Genomic DNA, 26479 nt, shown 5'->3' on the forward strand with positions numbered 1-26479 from the left:
CCACGATTGATCAATAACATTAAAGTACTTGAAAGATGTATAATAGACGATTATAATTCAAATATAGATGAAATTAACACTTGAGAGCCCTGCAAATACCTCTCTCAATGTACTTGATTTTGTTTTCTAAGACTGCTTCTATAAGGGTGTCAGAATTAAATTAAATAAAAATAGAACAAAGAGTTGCTGGGAAATTACTTGTAAATACTTATCATAAGTGAAAGACTATTTGAATTATGATATATTAGACAACCAGGAATTAATTGACATTTGTAAGTATTTATTAAAAATTATTAATAAATATTTATAATCATAATTATGACTGAAATATTGATGTATTTTCTTGACTTAACCCCAATCTATAAAAAATAAAAAAGTAAGTCCTTTTATTATTTATTTATGTACTGTCTTTATATATAATATTGTATTGGAATCCGTATCGTATTCCATACAAATAGCATCGGAATCAGAGTCGGCTGAAATTTTAGTATCAGTGCATCTCTATTTTTATCCTCTTGTATCGTCCCTAATAAGATGATGCTACTAGTCAAAAATTGTACTTATAAGATTTGAAAGACAATGTTTACCCTCTTTGTTCAACAGCAATAATTTCAATTAGGGTTGAATTTAGCGCTGTTGTGTTTGATAAAACACAACAGGGAAACCCCCAATCATTGAGCAAATCTTAAATTATTAAGTACAGTGGTTTTTTTTATTAATAAATAAAATTCTAAAATATATACAATTTACTATTTTTGACGCATATCTTCATGTTTGGGACGATACGAGAGGATGTTAAGCCCCAAAATCGTTTTTCTCAAATTAAAATGGCTTTAGAGCACTTTAACTTCATCGAAGTCACTTGTTTACATGTCTGTAGTAGTACAGTGGGTAAAAAATATCCACCCCAAAACGGGAAAGGACATATTAGTCATTAAATAAATATTATTTAATTGTAATCGCAGGCAATGTTGGGAAATATTACATAATACTTATACCATAGGATTATTTAATTGAAAAGTAAGTTTGTTACATCATTACTTACATTATAAGTAAATTATAACAAGATGACTTAAATTTTCAATCTAACACAAATTTCAGTCTCATCTCTTCAATTTGTGTTTGTCTCATATCCTTTATTTTTAACAATAATTATGAATTACCCCTAAAAAATAAAGCTTAGTTAGAGGAGTTGCTGATATTGATTTTTTATAGTAACAACTAACAACGATGGATAATGGTTGTCTATGGTAACACCAACACATGACATCTATCAGACACTCCAATTAAATATCTTATTATTTGCCTTATGTAGTTAAGTAAAAAATATTACTTTTTGACATAGTAATATCATAATAAGTTACTCGTTACTAAATAAAGTAATTATATAACAGTAATCTACTATATATTATAAGTAATATGATCACCCCCAACACTGATTGATATAAATTATAATAATTCAGGTCATGCTCTGAAAATATGTTGAAACATGACGTATTCAATCCTACATTCAAATGAAAAGTCATGATTATAATGTTTATTATATATTAGTAGGATTTCCTCTATGGAAAAAAAATCTATATAGAGTGTAGATGAAAATTTCCCTGGAGCAAGGGGAAAAAGAATGGAGAAAGAGGAAGAAATTAAAAGGATAGCTAGCTGATTGGATTGTGCGTGTGCGATGACGGCAAGGGTATTAAAATATGTAAGGCCATGTAGAGGAAAAATTATTATAAGCGTATAGAATGATGATTCCTTTCCTTTTTTTAATAGTTAGCTGTGAATGTTTGTTGTGGGGGGAGCAGTATTAATACAAGAGAAGAAACAGTTTTTATTTTATATTAATATGATGAAGCTGCAGCTATTAGCTAGCAGCAGTATGTAATAAAAGAAAATTAAAAAGAGAAACAGCAGAAGCAGCTGTAATATTGTATTAGTGTTAACAGCGGTACTATTCAGCACTGTCGTCGTCGCCGTTCCTTCGTTCGTTCTTCCTCTTCTATGAAATTGAGTTAGAAAAGGAGGAAAAGAAACAACCTGGAAATGAATTTGGAATGTTTGGAAGATGGTCCTCGGACCCTGTACGTCGGGAATTTGGATGTGGCAGTTACGGAAGACCTGGTTCTGGCTCTCTTTGGCCAATTGGGAGCCGTCAAGGGTTGCAAAATCATACGGGAAGGAGCAAGTGATCCTTATTGTTTCGTCGAATTCGCTCATCCAGCATCCGCTGCGGCTGCACTCACTGCAATGAATAAAAGGATCTGTTTAGGTCTCCATCTCGTTTCCTTTCTTCTTTCTTTCTTTCACTCTTTTTAACATTTTTTCCCCTCTCTTCCCCTTTCCCGAGATTTCATTTCATATTTATTAAGTTTCTTTGATGTTGTGTCAATTTCACAGATAGATGAAACATGTACACTCCTCATCGCATTTCCAAGTGACACGAGGCATTAGTCCCTTTAATATCATGTATATATACAACTTCAGTGGTGAACACATTGTCTCCTTTTTAAAATAGGAATTCATTTACTGACTTTACATTAAGATCTGTCCCCCCTAGTCAAAGAATCATGTCTATTTCAAATACGATTAAAATATTGGTCTCCTACATTAACAACTACACAATGTGCCCTCATATGTTAAAAAAACCCTCTTATTTCCTTATTAATATATGACAATGTGTCGTTTCGTTTTCCTAAATGCGGTGATTATAATGTAAGATTCTTCATATGTTTTAGGTAAAGAAATGAAAGTAAATTGGGCATCATCTCCAGGTGGAAGCTCCGACTCCGTAGTTCATCATAATCTACCAAAGCCTGACACTTCTCAGCATCACCACATCTTTGTAGGAGATCTGAGTCCCGATATTACGACAGAAACCTTAAAAAACGCTTTTGTTCCATTCGGAGAAATTTCTGACTGCAAAGTAGTGAAGGATATGCTAACAAATAAGTCTAAAGGCTATGGTTTTGTATCCTTTGTCGAGAAAAATGACGCCCAGACTGCTATTGAGCAGATGAATGGACAATGGTTAGGAAGTCGTGCAATTCGCACAAACTGGGCGGCTCGGAAGCCCCCTGCTCCCTACAGTAAAGATACGTCAAATGTGAATAAGTTAAATTTTGAAGATGTATACCGTCAGGCCTCACCTCGTAACTTTACTGTTTATTGCGGAGGATTGATTAATAGCGATGAGAATATCATCCGGCAGACCTTTTCTCCCTTTGGACGTATACTTGAGATTCGATACTTTAGAGATAAAGGCTACGCTTTCGTCCGATTTGATAATAAGGAGTCCGCATGTAATGCAATCGTTGCTCTGCATGGCTCAAATGTGCAAGGACAAAGTGTTAAGTGTTCCTGGGGTAAAGAATCTACAGAAACTCTTGGAGGGGGAGGAGGAGGAGGAGTAGTAGCCACCCCTCCCGCACCCCAACAACCAAACGCAAACCCACAGCAACAGCAACAACAATACTATCAACCGTATTATATGTATAATCCCCACTATATTACTCAAATGCAACAGTACTATGGACAATATGGATATTGCTTGAATGGCGAGCAAAATTAAAAAGAAATATGAAATAAAAAAAATATTATCCAAAAGAAACAATCAAATAATTTAACTTTACTTGGATGAATTCACTCCTCTATCTGATCAAATTTCCTTGCATAATAATAATATTATTATTATGTTATATTGTTGAGTTGTGTATTGCTGCTTTTGAATTGATTTTTGTTTCCATTTGTATTTATGAAAAGAAAGATAAAGAAAAAAAAAAGTTGTGGCTGTACGCAAATTAAAAGCCATTTCAGTCATAAAATATATAAATAAACTTATATAAAAAATATATTAGTTAACTTTGCGTTTGCGTAAGAACATGGGTACATCATAGCCCATGTGTACCAGTCTATTGTTAAAAAGGTTTCTCTCCTATAAAAGTCTCTCAGAGGGAATAATGATTCAATAGGGGAAATATTCTTCTCATTAATCTTGTAAAAAATGTTTTTATTTATGTATGAAACATTAATTACTCGATCAATGATAATCATACTGCATATTTAAAGAATTGTCACATAAAGAAAAAAGAAGTCATTGACCACACTCATTTTTTAATTATTATTATTATTATTTTTTTTGCCAAAAGTATGTAAAAGGATTTTAAGGAATTTTTTACGGGCTGTCCTTCAAATAAATTGTACCATTTTATCTTTTTTTTTCCCTTCTTCAAGAAACATAATTTTTGGTCGGGTGCGTTGAAGTAGGAAAAAAAAATAGAAAGAAAAAAAAAATAAAGAGAGCGAACCTGTGATGACGATTCGAAGCATGGAAACATATCCATGGGAAGTACAATGTTCCAAGGGATTAGACGTTATAATATTTGTAACTTAAATACATGTTCTGTGATTTCTTCGTAATAATAACTTAAGATGTAAATTTATTCATCTTATAGTTTAGTTTCTTCGTCGATACAAAATCAGGTAATGAGAGAGATTAAAGTTACATTTTACCGGCATTTAATAATGATTATTGATTGGGTAATGGGCATAATTCCACCATATAATTATTTTGTATATTCTGTTGTGTGTGTGCTTCCATGGAAGTGAACTTAAGTATATATTATGTAATTATTTATTGAAATATAATAACAACTCACTCCTATTCATTATAATAATACTGGATATCATCTTCTTGATCTTTAATAAGTTCACAAATCCTTAAAATAAGGGATATACTAATATTTTTAACCCTCCATTATTTGTCAGGAATGAAGGATTCTATTCATAGTCACAGTACTGAAAATAATTAATTAACTGCAGTCTGATATTTCTTGAGACTCCCTTTTTCAAAATAATATTTAAATAGTACGTTATTTTTATATTCATTTGCCAGGATTAAGAGGACTCGTCATAGTCGCTACTATCCTGGATATACTAATCCTTCTCAAGTCCCAATTAGTCATTAAAATGTACCCCTCCCCCCTCTTCATTTAAAAGGGTCAAAATGACTGCTCCTTCAGTCACTATCCTAGAAGTAATCATTGTAATCTGATCTTTGTCGAGTCCCCATTTTTCTAACAAAAACGGGATCATAGTTAGTTTTTTTTTAAATGTTCATTTGTCGGGGATGAAAGGTACTAGTCCTGTAACCAGAACTTCATCATCCAACGAGGAGTACTTCAAATTTTAGGGAGGATCAGGGCCGTAACTAGGGATATTTTTCTTAGGGGCCGACTATCTTAAGATGACCTTATTATTATATCGATATAAAAGCCTAAAATCATTCATTTAACATTAATATTACACCCCTCTGTTTTGTAGTCACAGGTCTTAGGGCCTCATTTAATAATAAACCATCGTTAAGCAAACAAAAATCTATAAGGATATGATCAATGATCACAATATTTGAATATTAGTCGAATAAAATTCGGGTTCTAGTGACCCCTGTAGTTAGAGCACTGATAGCCACTATCTTGGAATCAATTATTGTTCATAGGCCACAGGTTGCGATTAAAATTAGGAGGGGGAGTTATTCCATAACAAGTATAATTATTTAGGCTCTGTATAAGCTCTTAAATTAATATGAGGCAAGTACTTAGCGACCTTTTTTGTCCTCTGTTATTGTAGAGTCATAAATGGTAGATACGGAAATGGGCCTACTTCAAAATTGTATGTACGGACACTGATGGAGTACATTTTAAAATAGATCCTTAATTTGTTAATTTTCCTTTTTGTAAAAGAACCAGAATAGGATTACCTATATAATATGATAAAAAACTGCTTTAGGGTTCACGTAATAACATGTGTGTATAGGTATATATCTATATATGTACCACTTTCATGATTGTTGCTTATCTCTCAAGGAAAAAACAACATAACGAAATTATGACGAATGATCTTATTTTCAAGGCGAAAGATATTTGATTTTTTTAACACACAAATAATGATGCTCATTATATTATGTAATCATGTATTCATTTCCGAGGCTCCATCATCAACTTATGTATATCTATTTATATGTGCGTACCTGTACCATCAGTTTATATGTAGACTCAAACCATGTCGTGATTGACTCAAATGAATACATATGTAATTATCTCAGTTCATTTCTTCGTCTTTTGCAATTTTCTTTATGATATTACGCTTTGAATGTTATATATCATATTATTTATATCAATTTATGGTAGATTAAACTTTAGATAAAGTCTCTTTCTTTTTTAATCAGGAATGGTAACTTATTAGGGTGGTTCGTTATTTATCTTTTTTTCGAATTTTCATTAAAAATACTCCTGAAAAGTTGTCATAAGGTTAGAACATAGCCTATGATAAATTTCATTGTCCTATAACGTTCTTTTTTGGTTGCATATCAGAGTGTAAGTTTGAAGAAAAAAAAATATAAACGTTTTTATATTTTGTCAATAAAGATTTAAAAAAAAAACCATCAATGAAATAGCTTTGATTAAAATATTTCTAAGCTATAAAAAGTATTGTAAAATTATTTTCTAAAATCTTCTATGTATTAAAAAAAGGTTTTTGATTTTTCCTTTCTGAAAATGAAGTGGCTCAACATAAAAACAATCTTGAACAAAAATCAAGAAAAAGAGAAAATCTCATTTAATTTTTTACATCATATAAAGGCCAATATTTCATAGACATATTTGAGTCAATTATAGGCTTTGAATTCAAATTTGTAGAGTGAGTTAAGATATTCAAGAAATTTAACGATAGTTTAGAGCCTTCATTTGAATTAAGGGACTTATATTGGGTCCAATATGGCCCTTTTCAAATAAAACCTATCTATTTCTTTTTTTTTTTATTGTGATAATTAATTTTGGCGACTTTAAGTGCCAATTTCGGCAAAGCCAAAGATTTTATAAAATTAATTTGTTGATAGAATTTATTCACCATTCTTCGAAGAATACAAATGTAATCCACAATCGATTATGAGAAAAAAATATTGTAGCTTACTTTTGTGTTGATGGGAAAATGTAAAAAAAAAAAAAAATTTTAAAAAACTTGCGCGTTAAACGTGGATCATCAACTTATGTAGTTTTCTCTTTTTGCTTCATAGAGTTACTTTAGAACAAAGTTTTATTAATACTTTTTATCCATTAGAAAAATATCTATCAAAAATATTTCATGCAAAATATCGGGTTATGCTTATGTTAGTATATATTGACTTAATAAATAATTTTTGTCCTTTATAAAATTATAAGGTCGTAGGACACGGCCTTACCTCACAAACAAAAAAATTGACAATGTATTTTATTATCTGCTGTCGATATTTCTGCTTCTTTCCTCAACCTTATGAGTATTCCGAACATTGATAATTGAAATCTGAATAGGTTTTTGTTAAGCAGCATTGAATAATTCCCTATAATTATGAAATAATAATTATATAATTAAAAAAAATTACACTGGGAACACTCATACAAATGAATTTTAGCCAAAAAAGGAATTTATCTTTGAGCACAGAATCCAAAACTGATCTCAGTTAAAAAATACAGAATTGAACAAAAGTCCTTGGATACGCAAATTTTTTAAATAGATATTTTTTTAAAATAATACATTGAATGTTTTTCTATAATATAAGGTATAATATTCTTCATCCATGAATAAGTTGAAAGGGTCTTAAGAAGAGTGTAGTTTTTCATCATTTTTCAGCCTAAAAATGGAAATATATCGAGTTGAGAATAAGATACAGAATCAATACAAACCCTTTACACAAGTTTTATTAATCATACGTGTGTAATTTGGGATTGTTTTAAGGGTAAAAAATGACTCTAAACGGTAATAGTCCCGAATTAATATATTTCCAGATATTTCAAAATTCAGATGACTGAGAGAAAAACTAAAATCAGTTTTGGATTTTGCGCTTAAAGATAAATTCTTTTATGGATTGAATTCATTTTACAAAATGACTATTCCCCGAGGTTATCTTGAAGCTACAAATTTATTTTGAGCCTTTATTATTCGCATTTTCTTTCAGAGGAAAGGTTGTGTAGTACAATAAAGTTATACATGTGAGAACCATAACATTTTGCATTGGTTCTTTTCTTACCACATTCTGCTCAATATATTTTTTTCAAACTTTCCAACGGAGATCTCACTTTTTGATTATATATGAGGTCATTTTTCATCGAATGACTTTTTCAAAAAAATGTTTTATTTTTCTTTTTAATGACCTTGCTATATATAAAAAAAGGTCCAACCTTTTTGGTTGCCCTTTTTTGGAGTGTAACAATATTTAGAGTTTAATACTAGTTTGTTTTACAAAGGAATATTCATATCCATTTTTTAAAAGGAGTTTTTACAGAAAAAAGTATATCATATTTGTTCAATGGCAAATTAAATAATTACATAACTTTTATTTTAGTCGTGTGATTTTTTTTTTTTTGACATTTTCAACAAAAGGTTTTTTCTATTTTATAAATGCCAAATTTGACAAATAACTTCTGTTAGGAAGAGACATAAATGTTCTATTTTTTATTGTATTCAATGTCAAAATTCCGCAAAAGTGGATGGGGGGGTGCATTTGGTTGCGGATGCCGCCAGAATGCATTTACAAGTGGAGTGGCTAAATTATACATTGTTGGTATAAGGAGGGGGGATTTGATAAAATGTTTGAAAACACTTTTATTTAGAAGCTCCGGAAAAATCTTTTTTGAAAAATTTTAGAGTTAAAAATCTTTTTTGAAAAATTTTAGAGTTAAAAATCTTTTTTGAAAAATTTTAGAGTTAAAATTTTTTGGAAGGCATAATATTGAACTATTAATCTCCTTTTTATTTTAGAAATGATTTTAACTTCTACGTATTTTTAGCAATCGTTTCTGAAAATTGTTTTTGAATGATATATGCTTCAAAGGAATACAAATTGGATGGTAATGGGCTATATTTGAGGGGGATCATTTAAAACTAGAATGTTCGTTTATAATTTTTTTTTTCGTATTCCATCTTACTTTAATTTTTTCATGATGTTATATATTTTTATGAATAATAAAAATCCCTGAAAAAAAACACTAAAAAACTTATGTTAAACAAACACAAATTTTGATATTTCAATTTTTTTTTAACAATCAAAATTTGAAAAAAAGTTGGGAAACAATCCACACTAATATATATATATATATATATGAAGTTCAGCATAACGGGTGGTCCATTGAAATACGAACCCTTTCTAATTCAATAATTAATGAAGGTTGAGTGGTTGAAATTCATTCATATTTCGATATATTAAAGCATAAGCAATTAGTAACAGAAAAACAAACAAAAAAAAAACCTGAGTTCTTTAGCTTACGTACAAGTCGAAAAAATGACACAAGATCATGATCGACAAACTTCCAAACCCGCACTCCAAGCAATTGGGCGTCTCCAGGATCACCGTCTACGCCGTCAGTAAATGCAAAACGTTGTAGAGGAAAAGGGGCTCTTTCAAAAAGGCCAAATTGGACCCGAATGAGGGACAGAAAAACTGGAAATTCTCCTCATGTCCATGAGGGTCCATGCATGATATCTCGGGATTTCACACCAGATTGTCCATATAGCTATAAAAAAGCAGATAGAAACATCGCTGTGAGGGTAGAGAGATCACTTTTGACACAAGCATTGGAAGACATTGCAAGACTCTTTTGAATGATTCTCTTGAGTTCTTTCGAACTCTTTTTTGACACTTCTGGTTCCCTTACAGCCCTGATGCAAAACCCCTTGACTATATCTTTTGAGTGCATGTCGAGGGGAAGGCCTGCAATGTCCGTCATCCAAACACTGAGGCACTCAAAGCCACTGTCAGCCAGCACGTGGACGCCATGATAGAGGATTACATCCGCAGTGGGTACTAGGACTTCCGCCGCCGCCTGGAAGCCATCATTGCCACTAAGGGTTGCCACATTAATGATTAAGAGAGCTCAGACACTCGGTAAAGGGTAGGAATTTAAAATTCGGAACAAATTTAGAACTCAAGACTTAACAACCCTTAGATCTTTGTTTATGAAAGTGTGCTAAATAAATTAAGTTGACAAACCTTTATAAGAAAATTTACAAAATCCCGAAGATTTTCTCTTAATACGAATGTCCTGTAGTTATTATTGTGTGCCTTTGTGCTGGGCGCACGCCCAAGGAGATTATTGAATTTCTGAAGCTTCCAAAATCAATTGTTTACGATATTACATAGGGTTTTAAGGAGTCTGATGGGTCGGGAGCATCTCCAAGGAAGGGCTAATAACTCATAATAAACTAATGGAATGTACAGTTACAATGATTGTGGGATACTAGCTACCCAGATTTGAACCCCTTGGACTACTATCTGTGGGGTATCTTGGAGAGTGAGAGTCCAATAAACGTGCAAATAACACTGTTGACTCCTTGTGGGCTTCCATTCTCGAGATAGTGGCAAATATGGAGAAGGAGTTCCTCATCAATGCCTCTGTCAGGTTCGACAGGTTGGAGGCTATGGTTGAAGGTGGAGGGGCTGATTTGAGTGATGTACTCAGAGTGTCCATAAGTGGTTGGCTGAAGGGGCTGTAGCCCCCACCCCAAATTAATATTTTTTTGCTTTTCAATATAAAATTTAATATTTGAAATTTAATTTTTTTTTTTCCAAAAATTTAAATTTTCGTAAATAGCTATGGATTTTTGAAATTATTTTCCAAAAAATTGTATATTTGAAATTTATTTTTTGTTAATAGTTAAGTAATTTTTTAAATTTTTCTGCAAAAAAATTTATTTCGTGAGAAAAGCAATTAATTTTTTAAATTTTTTCCCAAAAAATTTAATATTTCATCTTTTTTTCTAAACAATTTAATTTTTGAAATTATTTGTGAACTGCTTGGGATTTTTGACATTTTTTTTCAAAAAATGTAATTTTTTTATATTATAGCTCCGAATTTTTGACGAGGGGTTCTCTTGTAGACTTAAGGCCCAGATCTTTTTTAACTAGCCGGTCCATGGTCCTTCTGCTGACACTGAACTCGCTGGAGAGGCTGCTGACGGTGACATTGCCTCTCTTGTCCTCGACAGAATTTTTCACGGCAGCAACCATTTCGTCCGACCTTCGAGACCTTGATTTAGATCTTGTGGTCGCCTCAGGAGTCCCTTTGGCTACCACGCTGTAAACGGTGGTGCGGCTGCAGTTCAGAACCTTGGCAATTTCAGTGGGAGTTTTTCCCCGCGCAGAAAGTTCCAAAATTGCGACTCGTATTATTGGCTGTTGTTTCACTGTTGCTATTTAGATTTTGCTGGAGTTTTGTTTATAACTAGTCAAGACCCTTGCCTCGAAGTATAAATCGGTTTCTACTCAATAAAATTACGAATATGTGCATTGCGTAAAATTTAAAGGAGTGTTTAGTTTTAGACTCCCACACCTGTATTAGAGCAAAAGATTTGTGAATTGCTGATTTAATTTTGGGAAAATAATTGTACTATACATTATCCTTCAATTTTCCATATTTTAAATCCCCACCCTGTAGATAGATGTTTACTTCTTAGTCTATTAGGCAGAAGTACATAGGTATAACATTTACATATTTTGAAATATGTTGACATCATAACAAAGCCGAGAATATATATGCATACTATTTTTACAAGCTATGTGATTAAACTTGACGGAAATGGTAATCTTCTCTCATACTTTCACTAATGAGGTCTATAAATATCTAGACGATATCAACTAATGAACTCTTCAATACATATGTATATATATACATAATTAAAGGTATTCTTAAATTGCTTTTTTTTATGTCGAAATGTTGGAAGGACATAGTTCAAATATGTCAACAAATTATTCCATCCACAAAATATTTTTATTAACCTTTAGGGGTATGTGCAACTTGCACATGAAGTAGCCAAAATTAATCGCCACAGTAAGAGAATGATAGTGACAGGAGGGGCGTCCGCAGGGACTGTAGCCCGCCCACCCTAATGAAGGAATTTTTGCTAGAATTTTTTTGGGTCAGGATAAAAAAATTTACGCGAAAATAAGGGTAAATATTTTGAATTTTTTTTGTTAACAGCTGTAGATTTTTGGTATTTTTTATGAAAAGCTATAAATTTATGATATTTGGTTCGAAAAAAATTTCATATTTGAAATTTTTTTTCCAAAAAATTTATTTATTTTGTGAACAGCTGTGGATTTTTGTTTTTCTTTCTAAAAAAATCATACATTATCTCAAAAAATCCATCTTTTGTTAATACCTATGGATTTCTGAAAAAAAAAAATTATATTTGAAATTTTTCTTTCAAAAAAATTAATTTTTTAATTTTTTTTCCCAAAGAAAATTGATTTTGTAAATTTTTTCCCTAAAAATATATCTATTTTGTCAACAGCTCTGGATTTTTGAATTTCTTTATCAAAAAAATCAACTTTTTTGTACATAACATAGGTTTTAAAAAACAATCATATTTAAAAATTTTTTTCCGAAAAATTTAATTTTTTTATTTTCAAAAATATTATAACTTTGGAAAAAAGTTATAACAAAAAAAATAAATAATAATAATCCTGTGGACGCCCCTGGACAGATTTTACTCTTGATAGAGGCCAAATCAATACAACTTGTTCACACAAAATTTATATTAAATTTAGTTCAAAAAACCAAGTTTGTTAATATTCATTTAGGGCCCTGATTGGAGTGACTATGGGTGACTCACTATTACTACTATATAGACCCTTCTGCCCACTGATCACGGCCCTGAACATAATATCATCTACTCATTTTAATTAGATTGCATAAACATATATATATTTAATAATTAAACGTCAATTTTTTTTTGTAAACTCATCAATGTTTAGATCAAATTGTGCAATTTTTGAAGGGGAAAAATCTCCTTTAAATACCTATCTAGTAACATAAACTTGCCTTCCCCATCCACATAAGAAGGGCGAATGATTCGTTTTCCAAAGCGAGATGAATGACTCATTAGTAGGGGAGACAACGATTCAAGAGCTACCAAATAAGAAAAATTCTACGGCTCCCTCATCAAGCCATTTCTTTCAGGTAAATATTTAAAGTATGTTAGATGCAAGTAGAGGGGATTAGGTGTAAGTAGAGGCGTCCGCAGGGGGTGGGCTAGAGGGGCCACCCTCAAATTAAGGAATTTTCTTTTTTAACAAGATTTTTGTAGTCAGGGTGAAAAATGTTTACGCAAAAATAGGGGTAAATTTTATTTATGAAAGATTTTTTTTCACGAAAAATTTAATATTTAAAATTTCATTTATGAATTTTTTTGAAAAAAATTTAAATTTTTCTGAATAGGTAGGATTTTTGAAATTTTTTTTCAAAAAATTTAATTTTTTGTGAATAGCTATGGATATTTGCATTTTTTTTCCCAAAAATATTTATTATTTGACATTTCAATTTAAAAATTTTTTCTGAATAGCTATGGATTTTGTATTTTTACTCTAAAAATTTAACATTTAAAATTTCTTTTATCAATTTTTTTGGAAAATATATAATTTTTCCTGAAAAGCTTTGGATTTTTGAAATTTTTTTTCCAAATAAATTAGCTTTTGTAAACAGCAATATATTTTGGAATTTTTTTTTCCAAATAAATTATTTTTTGTAAATAGCTATGGATTTTTGAAATTTTTTGTGAAGGGCTATGGATTTTTTGAAATTTTTTTCCACAAATTTAATTAATTGACATTCAAATTTTAGATTTTTTTGTAAATAGCTATGAATATTAAAATAAATTTTCCCAAAAAATTTCAATATTAGCATTATTTTTCAAAAAACTTTATATTTTGAATTTTATTTTTGAAATTTTTTGTGAATAGCTATGGATTTTAAATCCATAAACTACCTTAATATATATATATATAATCGTGCGGACGCCCCTGGTAAGGCAAGCATTTCCAATCAATCTGACGTTCTCAAGCCACACATCCATCCAATTATAGGTGTATCTCTACTTGCAATTTTAATTGGTTCCTTTACTATATTCATATGTCGTAACTACTCACATCTCGAGCCATGGACTACAAGAGAGACGTCAACAAATTTAATTCATTCATTATTTTTCTTTATTGATTTGTTGTTTCACTTATATGACGTCACAAATAATAATGAGCAAAATATGTCTCCAGTCCTTCTCGGATGTAGTTCTTGCTTGAGTTTAGATACGCCAAAGAAGTAAAAAACATAAAATTTATGATTGGAAGAAGAATTTGACTCTGTCGTAGTTGACCAAAATATTCCAATTTTAGTAGTAATAAATAGAGGTATCTTCACAACATAGAGGGCGCTTCAAATATTATTATGATCGATCCTCAATGTATTTTACTTCTGATTATATTTTCCTTATGGAACTCTTCAGTTTTTATAACAGATTAGAATGCTTCCATTCAAGATCTTGAGTTGTTGATGTACAAATAACTATATTTCACATTGTTTTGGTCAACTAACTTTCGGCTTCAAAAAATGTCCCTTGCTTTTGCTCAGCGTAAGAGCAATTATTATTATTTGATCTCTACACGTATACTAAGACCATGTAATTTTAGACACATTTAATAATAATGCATGCATCTTAGCTTGTTTTTCTTTCTTTCCTCTCATGAAAGAATCGAGTAAAAAATGAAGTTGACTACTATTTTCCTTTTTTGCAACGAATCATCTCTTTTATATTCCCTCATGCGTGAACAAAAATTCATAGGGATTAATCCAGATCTCAAAAATTCCCTGACTAAGACTTTACTATCTGGAAGCAGGAGCGTTATCACATTGTCGTAACTTAATACTCGTATCTCGAATAATTACTCTTATCTAGAAGTAAAATTAGGCTTATTTCCCAGCTCGTATCTCGAGACACTCGTAAGTTGAAGCCTTCCATTCTTACCTTAAAGGCCTCAAAACAAACCACAAGCCCCATTTAGTGTTTAATCTCAAGTGATTAAATACTTTAGTTTGTATTATAGATTATTCTTCATTTATCGTATAACTTATTTTAAAATTTGAGAAACGCAGTAAGATTAAAAATCTCAGGTCGAACTGATTTCCAAACTTTTAGAGCCCTGGATTAGAGTAATAAGTGATTATCTATTATACACGGCTTTCAAGTTTTGTACTTGAAGTTTAGCGTGGTATTTTTACGACGTGAGGTCATCATTAGTATGACGTGATTCGATCGGGCCCTTAGGTTTTTAAATATCTAAGTTTCAGGCTGGATTGGGTGACTCCAGTTTGAAATATTATGATTCTAAATCAGGCATTTTTACATATTATCATGGTTGACTATAAAAGAGTACAAACGTGTGAGAAATACTACGTCTGGTACGAGAGAATGTCATTGGATGGAAATGGGTGAGTCTCACGCTAATTGCCTGACACTTGAGATCCCTTCTATTATTTTACAGTTCAAAGGAAAAAGTCTTTGATATACATATGTTTTAATTTTTTTAGGTCGAACAACTTACATTTCTATGGATTCTTTTAATACTCATTGTGATAGGAAATGCAACAGTTTTGTTGGCTCTTGCAGTCTCCAAGGGTCGAAAGTCCCGGATGAATTTTTTTATACGGCATTTGGCAATTACAGGTTATATATTTAAAATACTTACTTGTAGTGTTGAGTTTCGGACAATTGTAATTTTAACTAATTCGGTCTAACTTTGTTCTGAACTGATCTCGTAGTAAAAAAATTACTTAAGACCGAATAAAAAGAAATGGGTCCAGGCCGAGTCTCAACACTAATAATTACATATCTTGTTAAGGATTGGAACTCTTAATTTATTCATACTTTTTAGATCTATGTGTTGGTTTGATTAGTGTAATGACAGACATAGTCTGGAAGATTACCATCTCATGGGAAGCAGGATTGTTGGCTTGTAAACTCATTCGTTTTTCTCAAGTAATACATATTTCAAGCCTTAGTCTTTAAGGCAGGGGTTCTCAACAGGCGGTCCATGGATTAATTTGATAAAAAATATATATTAAAATGAACAAAAAAAATGGCAAAAAATGAATAAAATATCTAGGTCTAGTCTATATAGTTCAAAGGATGAATAATTTATTATTTCTTTAAACACTGTAGCGTATTTTATGTAGACTTGACACAATATTCTTCTTAGTCAATGTCCTTGATCACATCATTGGTTTTTTGAATGTAGAAAAAAATGACAACTGCTCCCAAAATACAAAAAAGTATGAGGAAATCTCTGGAGTTAAATGACGTATGAGATCTAGATACGTCATTACCTATATTGGATATCGCAACTTTTCCTCCTAAAAGAAATAGAAAAAAGGCCCAAAAATAATTAATTAGCCCACTGGATCATTTGCACAATGAATATAATTCAACCCAAACTACAAACTGTTGAGACCCTCGTCTTTAAGATTAAAAATAAAAGTATTCTCTAACAAATATATTAATATGATTACAGGCCGTTGTAACCTATGCTTCAACATATGTGTTGGTGGCTCTGAGCATAGATCGCTATGATGCCATTACTCATCCTATGAATTTTTCGGGTAGTTGGAGGAGAGCAAAGGTGTTGATCATTCTGGCTTGGGCATTAAGTATCATTTTTTCCGCTCCAATCCTTCATTTCTATACGACAAAGGAAACTCAAGGTTAGTGTGTTGCTCAGAGATGGTTCAATGGGCAGGGGCGTCCGCAGGGGGTGGGCTGGGAGGGATGTAGCCCTCCCCAAATGAAGTAATTTTTGCTTTTTACACGATTTTTTTTTCGTCATTCGGACAAATTATGCAGCAGAGCAAAAAATTGAATTTTTATTGTTAATAGCTATTGAAATTTGAATTTGATTAAATAGCTGGGGATTTTTGAAATTTAAAAAAAAATTTTAGTAATGTAAATTTTACACAAAAAACTTAATCTTTGTGAATAGCTATGAATTTATGAATTTTTTTTTCGAAAATATTTAATATTTTAAGTTTTTTTCCAAAAAATTTAATATTTTGTGAATAGCTACGAATTTTCGAAATTTTATTATTGAAATTTTTTTCAAAAATGGAATTTGTGTAAATAACTATGGATTTTTGTATTTTTTTTCCAAAAAATTGAATATGTGCGAGTAGCTGTTGATTTTTGATTATTTTTTCCAAAAAAATTAATACACTAAATTTCTTATTTGAAATTTTTAGAAAAAATCATTTTTGGATTTATTTTCAGAAAAATTCCAAAAACTAAGCCCCCCTCAAAATATGATCCTGCGGAACCCCCAGATGGGGTATGAGCGTCTTTTATTTATTATTAGTTTGTTCACATATCCGAGTATTGTGGTGCCACCTTGCGTTTATAATGATTTATTTGTAGTTTGTATGGTTCTAGGACACTTTACCAAACACCTTTTTGCCAAAAAGTCTCATTGCAGAATTCATGTTACTCCAAGTTTAAAAGATTAAATGTTCAACTATTTGCCACGATTTGCAATGAGTATTATATGTTCATAAATAAATAATTGATTCATTCCACTATGAGAATACTTCAACAGTTGGCTTGAACCGCTATTAGAACCGATATAACATTAATAAATATATAAATTAGAAATGGAAATAATATTTAAAGAAGAGAAGGCGTTCAAAATGAATCAATTATTAATGAAGGAACACTTAAATTCCTTAATTATTTGCCTCGAATTGCAATCATTACCTTTTAAAATTAGTGTAACAAAATGAGAATCATAATTACATAGTAGAGTAACATGAACCATTATCAAGTATATCTATTATTTTGTTCGGCAAAGTGTTCGTGCACACTCAAGGAAAGTGGCGCCGCCTTGTGGGTATTATTGTCTATTAGTATATATTTATATATTTGGGGTGCATTGTATAAGTTTGTCATATGTATTTTCCCTTTCTGTCTAAAAATCGGAGACAACGACAACAGATAGTTGAAATTCAATCCTCGCAACCTTTTAATAATAAGGAAATAACTTCGCAAAGCGAAGAATATATTATTGGATTAGGAGGATAGGGATCTCAACTTTTTTGAGATATTTGGACAATTAGCACATTGAAGGATCATGAAAATAAATGAAAGGTCTCATTATGTGGAGGGGATTGTGAGTTTGTCTCTTATGAAGTAGTCCGGGGAGGGGATGGGACTCGGAGTGGATCCGGGGACTGAGGGAGGAGATCACATTTCATTAAATAAAACACCTCTCCTTTTTCTTTGTTCTACGTCATCATATCCATTAACTCCTGACACAGAAAATTACTATAAAGATACATAAATACCGTAAAAACTCCAATGATATGTGGAAACTTTTTCAAACAATTGGGATCGATAGAGTCGAAATCTCTCCCCTCTTACACCGATAATATATTTTTCGCTTTGCGAAATTGTTCACATGTTATTTAAAGGTTGCTATAATTGAATTTTAACCATCTTCTGTCCGTGTCTCCAATTTTGAGATAGGAAGAGATGCGAGCAAACTTAAACAATAAACCATCTCGCGGATTTTGATGTGTTTTTTTTTAGTTTGCTCATGACCTATTATGATTGGACAATGATTCCCACTTTTTCTTTTCAGATTACGGAACACAATGTTGGATAGATTTTGATCAAAAGTGGCATTGGAAATTGTACATGACGCTAGTGTCTGTGAGCTTATTTGTAATTCCAGCTTTTATTATTGCGGGTTGTTATTTTATCATTGTCAGAACCATTTGGAAGAAAAGCAAAGAAGTCATCACCTCGGCATCATCCCTCTACAAAAGACAAGGCGAGTAATGTACTTCTATTTCACTACATATTCTGATCCCTTGAGAATTTCATAAGTTTGAGCCACTCCTTGATTACCAAGGACCTATGATATGGCTAATTATCTTGCTGGTAAACCCCATTACAGGAACCGATACTCAATGACCCTTTCCTTAGGGAAATAATTTGTCACCCAAGACTTACAGAGTCGTGTTGTGTCGGTCCTTAATCATTCGGTACAGTTGAGCCTAAGGACCGGTCTTATTGGTCCTTAAATGTCAGTTCTGGGAATTTTTCCTAGAAATGTCGATGGTTTATTAATCCGTATGAGATATCTATTAAGAGCACTATTATACGAAGATATTCTAATTCCCAGTCACATTGATCGATTGTACCTTCTTAAAGTACTGACAAGTAGGACTGAACTGGATGGGATCGGACTGGACCACGTTCCTTTGGCTTTATTTTGACAATAAAATAAATAAATAAAATTAACATACCTGTCCAACTCGACACTTTCCATTATTTTATCCACATGTTCGATGATTGGCCTATCAAAACGTGTCTAATCGTTGACGTCCATATTACCAGAACGGAATCGTTGAAACCACCAATGTCCGGCTGTATTCGATACTGTATTGGGTGCATAAACAGCAAAATCAAATTTTCTCTTTTTTTACTTCCATTTTGGAACCCTGTAACCCACAACTGGCTTCACCAAAGACAAAACTGTTAATGAGCTTTTTTAAGTACTTGCTTAACCATTCAGCATACCTTAAGTTTTTTTTGATGCAATGTATTAATCGTGAGATATAGCTCACTAAAGATATCCAGAGAATAACGCTCATAACTTTTTACTTGACCTAATACATAGAGATTGGATTTTTGTATGAGGGCGAGGAGAAGGCAGGAGGGATACATATGGTATTACTGAATTATAACCCTTGTTAATATCAGCTGCCTTTTATTTGATTTTTTTAGGGGGGGAGGGAAAAAATGAATTACTGCTAAAAAAATTGAAAATGATAAAAAGTGGACCACTAGATAAAATCAACCCTTTTAATTATCCATTACCGTTCCAAAATTATACGGGTATAAGTAAGAACGACTACACGCGTGATAGATGTGGTAGTCTACCTTGATTCTTTGATATTAATAGCGTCCCTCTCTATTGAAACACCCTAGAATATAAAATATGTATCTATATACAGGAACCAAGTTTATCTTATATTGATTTATGTACCTATTAAATGTTTTAGATCGTCACAAGAGTGATGGAGGAGTTGAAAGTGAAACCAGAAGAGCAAGTTCTCGTGGACTCATTCCCAAGGCTAAGGTTAAAACCATAAAAATGACATTCGTTATCATTTTTGGTAATTGAAGCCCTATTTTTACTACTAACCTAGAATTAAAATTTATGTCTTTTGATAAATGATATTTGATTGTCCATCTTATAAATATGTATATGTAGGTTTTTTTTTTATCATTTCAGTTTTTATTCTTTGTTGGAGCCCGTATATTGTGTTTGATATGCTTCAAGTCTATGGATGCATTCCAGACAGCCCAACCAATAGAGCTATTGCTACTTTTATTCAAAGTCTGGCTCCACTCAACTCTGCTGCAAATCCCATCATTTATTGTCTTTTTTCAGCGAATATGGGAAGTTGTATTCAGTAAGTTACTTAGATCGTACTATACACACATTAGGGTGACTCAAAGCTATAAAACAAACTGACAGATCATGCTTGTTAGCACAGCTGCCATAAGATGCCACTTTTGATACCTATGAATCATTTTATCAATTAGCCTCAAAAACTTACACCCCGTAATATAAAGGGGTTTTTCTTTAAAAGTACTCTAACTTTCTCTATAAATATTGCATAAAGATTTTGCCTAATTTATTTTTTATGTAAAATGATAAACCCATTTATGTATGAAAATGGATTTCTCTAGTGGAACCACCACGAGTACGTTTACAGAAGTATAGCTGCTGAACCCAATTTTCCACTACTTTTTCCAATAAATTGAACGATACTGCTAAAATTTTGCGTTCGAATTTTGTTTTAAGCTTTTCTAACGTCGCCAGCGTATTGCTGTAGATCAATGACTTCACTTGATATATAAGAAAATAATTTAAGGACGCAGGATCAAAATTGCCGATCTACGAGTCCATTTCTCAAAATAACGCATGTACCAAATTTGCTTCGCAATAAATCGATTATAACGTTTGCTGTGTGACAAGTGGCACCGCTTTGTTGAAGCCACATGGTTGCCAAGTCCATACCTAGCAATTGGGCCACTCACATGTACCTATTCCTCCATGTTTAGACATTCTCTTCTCAAGAATTAAAAAATAATCATAACAGCTTGAGAAAAAAATTAATATGACTTGATGTGGCAGTGAGTACTTTAGCTTTAAGTCACCTTCATTTTTCTAAAATTTTATATAAATTACTTCCCTTCTTTCTTCTTCAATATGAGTTAAACTAAACACCTGCAACATATTATTTATTTCATAGAGTGCTCCTTGCATATTATACCCATTTTTTGTTCTTTATATACATCAGCGCACCCGGTGACTGTTTTTCATACAATTGAAACTTTTTTTTTTTTAATATATAAGATATAGACTCGTATATGCTAAAAGGTTTGGTATATGATCTATTTATAAAATTAATTATATAGATAGGTTTATTTTTTTAATATATCGTATATCGTCTTCGTAGAATTCAATTAAAAAGGTGAATTCATAAAAGTTTTGGTGAGGTTTCACAAACTATTAGATCTATTTATATAATTAATTATATAGGTTTATTTATTAAATATATATGATACATTTTTGGAGGGCTTTAGAAACTTGTGATGGATTACGTGATCTTTATTTTTTTCTCCTTGGGTTATATCTTTGGGCTGATAATATTTTGATACTTATATCTAAAAAAAACCCATTCTGTTATCGCCAACAAGAATGTGGGAAGAGATAGGATTTTATTATTGACAAATTTTAATTTTGGATCTAATATAAAAACTGAACATTTTTTGAATGTCAAAGCGCCACCTGTTAACTTAAAGAGACTCTCTTCTTGATGAAAAAAACATTTCCCCCTCGAGATGTCACTCTTAAGATATCATAAACGACGCCACTTTATGATTTTTTCTGCACGGTAGTCAATTTTTCGACCTCTTCGTAGAATTCACCTCATTAATGCAATTAAATGGTGAATTCATAGAAGTTTTGCAGGTAGTTGTAGTGACATTCATTAGAACCTCTTGTGGACAAAAAATTATTTTCGTGGGTCACATACTTTAACCAAAAGGATCAAATGATAATTCTTTCGCCACTTGGTTTTTATAGCTTTGATCCACGTAAAACAGAACGGAGAGTCCCCCAAAACCATGAGCAAGGAAAACAATACTAATTCCTTTTTAGATTTTTAAATCCGGGATATTGGTTAATCTTATTTACAAGTCCTGGATTTTGAGTTTACTCTATTTGAACGGATTGATTCAATCCTTTTCTACTTATTTTTTTTTGCAGGACTTTAATGGGACGAAAGGATCAGTCCCATTCCAGGAGTTATAATACAACTTCCATGCTAAAGGAAGGGAAGCGGCCTGCGGCCGGGAAAAACAATTCACTTTCATCATGGACGGGTCTGACCACAACAACGACGACAGAGGTATCATGAAAGAAATACTTATACTTCTATCTATTTGACCACTTACAACTTAACCAATTATAAATTAATTATAATTAAATTCCCTTTATTTATTTTCAAAATTTAGATATAGACGTTTATTTTATTTTACTTTTTAAATCATATTAATTATAGTAGTACGGATTTCATTCGTATTGTATATGTATGTAGTATGTATAAAATTATCATTATTCGTAAATTTGCAATATTTCGTACTTAAGCCATTTATATACACTATGTTTAATACATTGCTCACTATTTTTGTGATGAAATAGTACAAATGGGGCATGTCCCAGGATTACAGAAATGGTCTTACCTTCACTCTTCAAGTTTTTTCAAAACTTGTCAGATACATTTTAAAGATGTATGCTAAATTTAGCATCAGGTTGAGTGAATATATTAATTTTAAATATGTTCAAACAAATTATCTTTGCAGAAGAATTACAAATAAACAATAATTAACTTTGAAAATGTCTCAAGAAAGAAACATTTCACAGATCAAATGATAGATGAAGAAAAATAAACAGATGACCAGGTCTGGGCAAATGCGTGAGCGCGAGGAGAGGGTGGGAGTGAGATATAAAGCTGCCTATAAAGTTATGATTTTTACAGGATAGAATATGACGTGTTTTTGCTTCTCTGAATGAAGATCTTCTGTATTTGAAATACTACTACAGGAGAGTTAATATAAAAATAGTTAATTTTCTTAAGGCTCAGCTTTGTAAAAAAAAAAAAATTCAAAAATTATATTTCAAATATAACTTTTTTGATTTTTTTTTTTTTTTTAATTTCTTGGAAAATAATTTGCCATATACGAAAAATATCTTTTTTGGGGTGGAAGGGGGGATACAGCCCTGCGTTCGCCCTTGGCCATATATTTAATAGGCGTATTTTTCCTTCCGGATTTTAACGTCATATCTAATAGTATATCAAACACACAACAGCTGTTTTAAACTTCTCAAGATCAGAGTATTTTTATTTTTCCCTACTACTTTGTCATCTCTATACTTTTCTTACGCTAAGGTTAAAATCTAATTGAAATCAGATTAGTGATCAAACCTTATAGATACTTCTGATTATTTGAATTGTCTTTTCAAATCAGCATGTCATGAAATATTGTTTAGGCTGTATTTAAAATCAATAAGTTCTCCGAAACTTTTGATTAAAATTATTCAAAATAAAATGCTTAGAGTGAAGGAAAAACTATTTTTGTAATTCTGGTACATACCAAATTTATAGTTTCAATGGGGATCTTCATACTATTTCACTAACAAAAACAGTGGTCACTTTAATGTACAATAAATATTATTTTGTATTTACATATGAAGTTATGTAAATGGTCATTTAGTGAATCTCACTACAATTTTCATCTCACCAAATATAAATTAAATAAATATATTATATCTATGGCCATTACAATCCAATGGCCCCATCATAAAATAAAAAAAAGATTCTTATTCTGAATATTAAATTTATTATCCATGGTAAGTTAATGACGAGGATGTGAGCCAAGTCATTAGAGCTAAATATAGGCTAAGTAATTAGTAGTGATGTGGTTCTCGGGATCAGTTTTAGTCTTGTCACAATCTTGTATGGGAGTCGCATTTAAGCAAAGTATTAGTTAGGAGCGATCCAGATTCATGAACAGGAGGGGGGAGATCACATAAAAAATCGCTCTGTTGCAATTTGAAGGAAAATTTATTCCCAAAAAACAAAAGTTAAAAAAATGAACATAATAAAAAGAACAGCAAATTGAACGGATGAATGGGAGTGCTCTGATTGATTCCAAAAATGAGCGAAATTGCGCTCACAAAAAAAGGGTAATGGGCAGGAACTGTGGAACTTTTGATTGGTACTTATGTGTTGATTTTAATTATAATTAAACGCGACTTTTGACTCGAAATTTAGACTTAACTTGGAATTGAGCCACAAGATTGTAACGCTCTCATTGATTTTAAAAATGAGAAAAAATGCGCTCACAAAATGAGATAATGAGAAGAAGCACTTAAAGAGTTTAAAGAGGTACTAATGTGTTCCATTTAAGTTTAATAAAACTGCGACTTTTGACCCAAACTTAATACTTGAGCCCAAAAACTCGAGACTGGATTAGGACACATGAACATAGCAGAGGAGAGCTGGTAATTACTCATACTCGAGTTGAACTTAACAATGTTTTACCTCACAAACATAAAAGTTAACCATGAATATCATTGTCCGCTCTTGACTTTGCTACAAATTACCAACTGATAATGTGCCTTTTTTCTTTCTTTTTCTTTCTGAAGGATAGATTGCAATATAAAATAGAGTAAAGGAAGTGTGCATGACTTGAATGAGCTAGGGACAAACACGTAACCGTAATTACATTGAAATTAACTTGAACATGAGTTTAAAGCAGTGATGGTAATCGGAGCATTTTGGGCATGTGAAACTAAAAGAAACTGAAAATCAACATGATAACACTGACAATTTGAAGAATGATTTGGATGAGAGTAAATTAGCTTTCATGACGTTTATTAAATCAGCTACAAGCATCTTGACATGGGAGAGGGACAATGACTTCAATGTCGATCCTCAATTCTACGCCGAGTTCAACAAGTACTTACAATGAGGTATAACTCCACAATAAACCTTCAGGGTTACTCTCTGTTTTATATGAGCTTCCACAAATGTTCAATCCGGTTTCGGCTATATCAATGATAGCTTGAAATATGAAGTAGAAAAGGATTTTATTCCCGAGGAATAAAATCCATGTACATAATCCCCATTTCTTTTTCTAGGAGCGATCGTGAATTGAACTCTTCATCTGTAAATTCAGACTTGACACGAATTAAGAAAACTATCTGTTTGACTTGAATTCCAGTTCAAAGATTCGAAACTTGACCCGAACCCACAAAAAATGACTTATAAACAGCTCTGCGTCTTGGGTATTGAATGTTTTGGTCTATTTGTCATGACTGAGTAATTAATACCCTTTATTAAAGCAACTCTATTCAAATTTTAGTTTTCTTTACAATAAAAACAGGATTAATTTGTTCCTTCAATATCAATCATCTTAATTTCTACAAGTCTTGTTCTCGGATAAGTTGATATTGATCACAACACTACAATCTAGTCTATGAATAGTCAAACAAGTTTTTTATTTGGTCAGCTAAAATCAAATCAAGAACACGGATGCCATCAACAGTCTCATAAATAATTTTGCTTTTATTGGCTTCATTTTTGCAGGTACTTTTATACTTGAAGGTCCTTTCCACACCTTTTCATTGGGTTTTGATTTATAATAGCAAAACCAGTCCATTAGATTTGAAATTATTTTTATTTACTCTCAATAAAATATTTGGACTAGATATAGTTATCTGTAATTCAATTGGCCAATTTATTGAATACCTTTAATGGATTGTACAATGTACACTCTTAAATAATGTGTGCTTACATCATTTGCTTGTAAAAAAGGGCCTTCAAAAATATGGAGGGTATGACTATTTGGTATAGGTAGTTAAAAACCTTTGTACTTTTATTATTTTTTATAAAGTTGCATAAATTCATTTATTTTTAAAAAAGATCAAAAGAGTTTTTTTTTGCAATAGAAGGTTTTCTTAATAGTAATGTCAATCGTTTAAAATCATTTGTATTACTGATGCATATAAAAAGTCATAAAATAAAGATTGATCCCACGTCCAATTGCCCAAAGGTTTTAACCTTAGCGATAATTTCGTCAGCTACGATAATATACCAGGTAAAAACTTGAAACTTACACACTTATATTATATTGATTTGAGAGGTTCTGTGTGAGAAAATTAGAACTGTATGTAATTGTATAGGTAGCCATATATCTCAAGCACCTACTGCTTTTTGAATTTTTTCAATCAGAATTAGTAACATGAAGGCGGATTGTCTCCTCATGGACTGCAAGTTATTCGCCCATTGTCCGTAAGGAAACCTATTGGATCAAAATCCACCCACTTTGTGATAGTTTCATACGAATTATCCTTAGCATGAGCACGATTACCACGAGAAATACATTTAACAATCTTATGCTCCCGTTAGTCCATTGTACTTTATAGAAATTATTATTTAAAATGAAATTATAATATTTTAACTTTGAAAGAATAAAATAATATCTTTTTTTGACA

At 31.5% G+C, this 26479-nt stretch overlaps 2 protein-coding genes across 2 annotated transcripts; both read left to right on the top strand.

Annotated features, from left to right (window-relative positions):
• Window positions 1-193: 193 nt before the first annotated feature.
• Window positions 194-4673, top strand: Rox8 (TIA1 cytotoxic granule associated RNA binding protein Rox8). Its single transcript, XM_040709467.2, has 2 exons — window positions 194-2269; window positions 2736-4673. Exons 1-2 carry the CDS (start codon window positions 2044-2046, stop codon window positions 3566-3568), a joined length of 1059 nt encoding a protein of 352 aa, XP_040565401.1. The 5' UTR covers window positions 194-2043; the 3' UTR covers window positions 3569-4673.
• On the top strand, window positions 4341-26027 carry LOC121115262 (cardioacceleratory peptide receptor). The gene is made up of 12 exons (XM_071887456.1): window positions 4341-4479; window positions 12782-12986; window positions 15387-15522; window positions 15731-15834; window positions 16367-16556; window positions 18479-18670; window positions 19908-20021; window positions 20141-20321; window positions 22187-22328; window positions 24629-24955; window positions 25124-25304; window positions 25369-26027. The coding sequence occupies exons 2-10, from the start codon at window positions 12897-12899 to the stop codon at window positions 24653-24655; spliced, it is 1176 nt and encodes a 391-aa protein (XP_071743557.1). The 5' UTR covers window positions 4341-4479; window positions 12782-12896; the 3' UTR covers window positions 24656-24955; window positions 25124-25304; window positions 25369-26027.
• The last annotated feature ends 452 nt before the right edge of the window (window positions 26028-26479 follow it).

The sequence above is a fragment of the Lepeophtheirus salmonis genome, chromosome 3 (assembly GCF_016086655.4).
Source record: "Lepeophtheirus salmonis chromosome 3, UVic_Lsal_1.4, whole genome shotgun sequence".
Lineage (NCBI taxonomy): Eukaryota > Metazoa > Arthropoda > Copepoda > Siphonostomatoida > Caligidae > Lepeophtheirus > Lepeophtheirus salmonis.